At 32.8% G+C, this 6,134-nt stretch overlaps 1 protein-coding gene across 3 annotated transcripts; it reads left to right on the forward strand.

Moving 5' to 3' along the window:
• Window positions 1-876: 876 nt before the first annotated feature.
• LOC142543122 (E3 ubiquitin-protein ligase BIG BROTHER-like) lies at window positions 877-5,189 on the forward strand. 3 transcript variants are annotated; one of them, XM_075650172.1, is made up of 9 exons: window positions 886-1,045; window positions 1,510-1,603; window positions 1,820-1,975; window positions 2,493-2,730; window positions 3,605-3,639; window positions 3,751-3,795; window positions 3,873-4,000; window positions 4,814-4,922; window positions 5,001-5,189. In XM_075650172.1, coding segments are annotated over exons 1-9 (858 nt in total). In that variant the 5' UTR covers window positions 886-1,043; the 3' UTR covers window positions 5,052-5,189. The 3 variants fall into 3 exon arrangements, with proteins under 3 accessions (XP_075506288.1, XP_075506287.1, XP_075506289.1); XM_075650174.1 differs by lacking the exon at window positions 886-1,045 and adding an exon at window positions 1,069-1,332; XM_075650173.1 differs by lacking the exon at window positions 1,510-1,603 and having other exon boundaries at window positions 877-1,045.
• Window positions 5,190-6,134: the final 945 nt, after the last annotated feature.

The following is a 6,134-nucleotide window of genomic DNA, read 5'->3' on the forward strand; positions in this document are numbered from 1 at the left end:
AAAAAGTTATATACAAGTATGAAGTTCAAATTTGAAATCCGAGGAAGACTTCTATGAATAATAAGGTATGCTCTCCAATTTTTTATAAAATAAATCATTGTAATATTTTTCAATTTATGAAATAAATCATTATAATATTTTCAGTTTATGTGTATTGTATTTCTAGATACAATAAATAGCTAAACAAATTATCTTTTTATCTATGGAAGATTACTATCGTAATAATATTTAGTATGTCTAAATAAAATTTATAAGCTTTTTCCTCTTTCATGTAATTGTTTCGAAATAAATCCATTATTTTACAGCTTGAGGTAGAAAACGAAACAAGATCGTGCCACGTGTTCCTGAAAAAATCGATGTCAGGAACCATCAATTGCAAGTGTGTTGTTAGATTGTGAGGAGTAGTCTTTAAAATCCAGGTGAATGTATTTGATCCTTCACATTAATTTTCATAAAAATCATTTTTTTTAAATCTATAAATCAAGTAATTTGACACAAATATAAAAGTTAACGAACTCATTAATCATTATAATTATAATAAAATAGAAAGATATAATTTTTGGGAAACAATATTGATATTTCACCCGTGATTATCAGGAAAAAATGATGAGATTTATATATTAATCAATTTTAATTTTTAAAAAATATATTCCTCTCATCATTTTTATTTGTACGAGAAAAAATAATTATAAAATAAAGATGCAAACACAAAATTAGCTTTGCGAAATTACTCTAAAATCATTATTATTTTTTATACTCCAAATATATTTTTTCTAAATCCAGATACTTTCCGCATTTGCCAGAACTATACGCCTGCCCCCAATTGTACCTAGTTCATTGAATGTTGTACGATATGTTTTCTTTATCCTCTCTCTGTCTATATCATTTGGCCGAATGCATAATGGGAAAGAGACCGGGGGTGAACTCATTGCTCTCGTTTTCATGCGCTCTTCACACACTACACGCGTTGGAGAGATAATGAGACCGAAAAAGGGGTGTCTCTCTCGTTGATCATCCGAAGACTTTCATTCGGGAAACGATGAATGTCAGTTCTTTAATCCATTCCTTTTTCCAAGTTCGATTTGTACATCTATTGCCGCATTGAAATCGGAGTTTTGGTTTGGTTTTTGGAGCCCGTGATTATTTGGGTTTTTTCTTCTTCTTTTTTTTTGACGTGAATTGGACGTGATATAATGGTATTGGTTTTGATTTGTGGATTTCGTTGCCATTTTCGAGGGAGTTGAAGAAATCGTGAAATGAGCTTACTTTGATTCGTATTATTTATTCGGCTGCTGTATGTTTTGTATAAAAGCTAGGAAATAATTTATCGGGGTATGATTTTAATTGTTCACTATCATTATCTCGAGTATTACATATTTTTGGTGGATTTCTATTCGTTGAGGAAATATTTGTTCTTGTAATCTCGTTTAAAATGATTTACGATTATTTTATTCAGTGCAAAAAAAAAAAAAAAAGGATTTATAATAACATTTGATGTTTTCGTTGTAGGTATATCGGCAGTATTGTTTTTTCAGAAATCTTGTTATTTTCTTCATTTCAACCGATTTTCGTCGGTGCTAGAACTCTGACTAATCAATCGCAGGTAAAAAATGTGTGTATGCCCGGAGAAACTAAGTTCATTTAGCCGATGGAACGAATTATATACATGTGTTTTAGATAAATTAATTACAAAATTTGGATTTTTTTGGACATGGGCCCACGGGGTTCTTCCAGCTTGTGTTATTAGCTCTCAATGTTACAACCTTAAATGGATTTCTGTAAGGATTGAATGTTTGATCATTTCTTTTTCATTGGTCAGAACTATTTTTCGAAAATGAGCTGGAATACTCAGATGGATGTTTATTACCAAGATCATTCGATGCCTTACAATTCAATTGGAAGCTTTGTGGATTTTTTTGGAGGTCTTACTTATGACCATGTCAATTACATTTTTGCTGATGTTCCTTATGTACAGGTACTGTATCAGAAACATTTGATCCTTTTTTCTCATGGGATTTGTTTATTAAGATTTAAATATAGTTTCTTCATTGCTCATAGTGGTTGCGTATTTGGCGATCTTGTAATTAATAGATCCTAAGCTCAAGTTGTGTAGGAGGTGCTTGAGTGTCTTGATGCTTGTTCAAGATGGCTTGGTAGTGTGAAAGACCAAGTTGATGTAGAACTGTTAGCCGAAGATGACTTATAAACTATCCATTCTACTTAAAAATCAAGCTCCACCAAGTCAGTGAGAGTATTTTAACCAATATCATGTTGCTCATGCGATTAAATAGCGTTAACTTTGATGAGTTTTTATGTTGAGAAATGCATGGTCGAACTTTATTCTTTCTAATTTATATAACCGAGGTGTCTTTTGTCTCTCTTGCTATTGAGTTGGTCTGGGATATCAAACAAGTTCAATTCAAAATTTGAGTGAACCATGAATAACATGGATGTAGTGAAGGAATATGTGTGACTGGCTGAATTATGTGCAGGAGAATGCTCACCCAGCAATGAATTCTAATCTATACAAACTTGCTGCATCTGAACCGGGGAATTTGTCATACTATGAATATGGGCACGGCTGTGTGGTTAATAATCACATCTCAGGGTCTAACCAACATGAGGGACATTTGGAGAGTCCGTCAGTTCTGGCTGGCAATCAAGCTACTATTTCGCATGTACACCAGGCAGAAATTTCGAATACCGATTCCCATGCTAGTCCTTTAGAGTGTGAGTTCTGGTCTATTTCCTTTCCCTTCTTGATTACGGGTATAGGGTGTATATTCTTCGGTTTGGGTGGTTTAGGTGTCATAAAATTCAAAACCATCAGTTCGATTTATGAACTTTCCCAAACCAAAATGCAAATACATGTAATCCGAACTGAAATTGCGAATTATTTTCTATTCTTACCCAATTTTTTATTCTACTTTTTTCTTCACTTAGCTCACCAAAATTTGAAGTAATGAAATAATTTTAAAATTCTTCATTTCGTATAATAACTTGAAAAGATCAAGACATTGTCTGTTCATGTTTATATATGGTTTAACTTAACCCAAAGCATTAGATTAAAACCAAACCACAATATCTACATTGGACTGAAACCAAACGACAATTTCCAGAAACTGTTGGTTTCTATTAATTTTTTGTGTTCGTATTAGTATTGCAGTTTTTGGTGTAATTTTTACATGCCTTATTGGTGTTAGCTTGTGAAAGGAAGTAATCAGTTAGTCCTTGAAAAGCTTGCTTCCTTCTGTTTGCATGACGACTCTTGTTTTACAGAAAGTTCCTGCATTAGTCAGATGCACCTTTTTCGGTAATTTTATGCTATGTGGGTTTTCTTGTACAATTTTTTTTTTAAAAAAGGAGAAACAACCGGTGCCCTGGTTTGTGATGTGAAAATAGGGTGAGAAAAGAATATTGATGACTACACAATGAATGTACACTTTGCTAAAAAAATTGCATTTATTCATACAAACTGCTTTAATGGATGTGATATTTACTAATTGGAGTTTTACTTTAATGTTGTGTTCCTTTTGCAATTGAATCTCTCATTTCAATGAATGACAACCATCCTTTAACTAAAACTCTTTCTTTCTAATTATAGGTCCTCGGAATCCTCAGGCTGCTCGTGATTTTGAGGTAGGTGAATTTCCATTTCATAGTCAAAGCTTTTCAATTATCGTCATTCTATCAAAATTTTGAGATAGAAGAATATAAAAACGTTTGTTTTGCTTCTCTGTGTGAATGAAGGTCGTTTGGCAAGACAACATTGATCCTGATAATATGACCTATGAGGTTTGAACATGCTGTCCATTACTCTGCTTCGGTATGCTCGGGAAGCATAAGTTTATGTGTTTGAATCCTTCTTACAGGAGTTACTTGAGCTAGGTGAAACAGTTGGAACTCAAAGTAGGGGTCTCTCCCAGGATCAAATTGCATTGCTTCCAACTTCAAAGTTCAAATGGACCTTTTTCTTTAGAAAGAAATTCTCAGGTGAAAGGTAAGAATGTAGGCTCTTAGTCCCAAGTATCTACACCAAGTCAGTGTGAAAAAATATGTCAACTGTCTTTCTTAGTTACTTTTCACATAATACTAGATCACACTTCCACTTTCTCTCGATAACATATCCACCTAAACTGGCAAGCAAACCATGAAGGAAGGTGAATGTTTTTTTTTTTGACTCGGGAAATGTACTGGTTGATTGGGTATATATTGTTCCTGTGCCATAGTCATTCCAATTTTTCTTGATTCATTCTATTTTTTCTACTTTGATGCTTGATTAGCTTATGCTAAAAGGTTGATAACAATATTTTTCTTCCATTGGTTATAAATTTTTGAGTCGATACTGTCCACGATTAATCAAGTTGGATGCATGGGAAACTGCATTAGATTGTGAAAGTTCACAGGTCTAGTCAAAGAGTGTTTCCATCATCTTCTTGCAAAAGTTCAAATGTTTTCAGGCTAGATGATTGAAATCATGTGCTTTAGAGCTAACTATAGGACTGTCGCCATCTAACCCCATATGTTGTAATTGTTTCTGTTTTGAATAAGTAAGATTGAAGGAGGATGAATAAGTGCCACATTTTCTATTGCGTTAGTGTTAGAAAGGATTACTTGCCAGTGATGACTATTGAATATTCAGTCACAATGTTTAGAAAAAATTCTCAACATATAGAAATAACCTCCCTGTCTTTAGTGCATACCTTTTACATCGGTGAATCAATACATTGACTCCTTTCAACACTAGTGTACAATTTATTTTGTATCTTTAATGTTGTTGAGTTGTATGTAATAGTTTTATTTGGTTACAAAGGTGCGTAATTTGCCAAATGGAGTACAAAAGAGGCGATAAGCGAATCATCCTTCCTTGCAAACATCTCTACCATACTGTTTGTGGGAGCAGATGGCTTAGAATTAACAAAGTAAGCCTCCGCGCTTCCTTTCCTTTTCCCAGATAGTTCCTCCAACCATAGTTTTACTAATAATCTCCGATACAACAGGCTTGTCCCATTTGTTACAAGGACGTGATTGCTGATGTTCCAAAGCACTGACAGAGGTTCTTCTCTGCACAGGATGATTGCTTCATTTCATATTCTTTTTTTTGTGTGTGCTAATTGTTCAGGTTATAGTGTCTTACTACCACTTTATGATTTTGTTTTAATCATTATTCACCTTTATTTTTCTGTCTATTTCTGTTGCTTTTCGAATATTAAATTTCTTGGTATATAAGATCGATGATGCTAAGAGTTGATACAACTGCAACCTGTTTTCCTCTTTTGACAAATCTTCAAGTATTTCTTTGCTGTAACCATATATTTTATTGGTTCTAAAGGCAATGAAGCTAACAGTACTTCTAAGTTTACGTAAGAAATATGTATTGTTGTAAATAAATGTTTCAACTTAGATAGTTCGGGGTGCGACTTTAACATGATAGTAAAAAACGGATGGAATTAGGATTTTACAAATGACATTTGATATGCCATTTTCCATTTGAAGGATACGATTATCAAATCTCTATCTCTGCCGCTTTAAGCCAAATAAAATTGTAACTCAATTGATGCGCACTCGAGAAAAGAAAAGGCCGTGCATGTCAATAGCATTAGAAAAAACCACTTTCAATACTTGAGTTGTTAAAAAAAAAAATCAAATAACAAAATGTTAGAGCTAGATGTTTTGTAAGCAAACTGTTGGCCTGTGTTTTATTTGATTTTTATGTTACAAACGATCTTTATTTTAATAATATTTTATATTTATTTGTTCTATCATTTATTTTATTTGTATATCAATACAAGTTACATAAATAAATAACTTGAATAAATTGTAGTATTATAAATATGAGGTCGTACAAACGATGGCGATCGTGAAACACATATCGTTAATATATATTCTAAACATATAATTAATTGATTTAACCATCTAAAATAAAAATAAATATCGTTCGAACTTGAAACTAGTATTTGTGATGTTTACCACGTTTCGTTAGTAAGGAGACTAAGATGTTCAATCTCTGTCCCTGAACTATTTAGGGTCGCATACATATTGGTCCATTTGTTCTTTTTGAGATATCCAAATTCAAATAGTTAAATTTGGTGATTGAACTTTGATGAATATTAAACGTTTGGCTTGTAGAAGAA

The sequence above is a fragment of the Primulina tabacum genome, chromosome 4, assembly GCF_025594145.1.
Source record: "Primulina tabacum isolate GXHZ01 chromosome 4, ASM2559414v2, whole genome shotgun sequence".
Classification (NCBI taxonomy): domain Eukaryota; kingdom Viridiplantae; phylum Streptophyta; class Magnoliopsida; order Lamiales; family Gesneriaceae; genus Primulina; species Primulina tabacum.

Coding starts and splice junctions, on each gene's coding strand:
- LOC142543122 (XM_075650172.1), top strand. Junction 1,976..2,492: donor CTGATGTTCCTTATGTACAG/GTACTGTATCAG, acceptor AATTATGTGCAG/GAGAATGCTCACCCAGCAAT. Junction 2,731..3,604: donor CCATGCTAGTCCTTTAGAGT/GTGAGTTCTGGT, acceptor TTCTAATTATAG/GTCCTCGGAATCCTCAGGCT.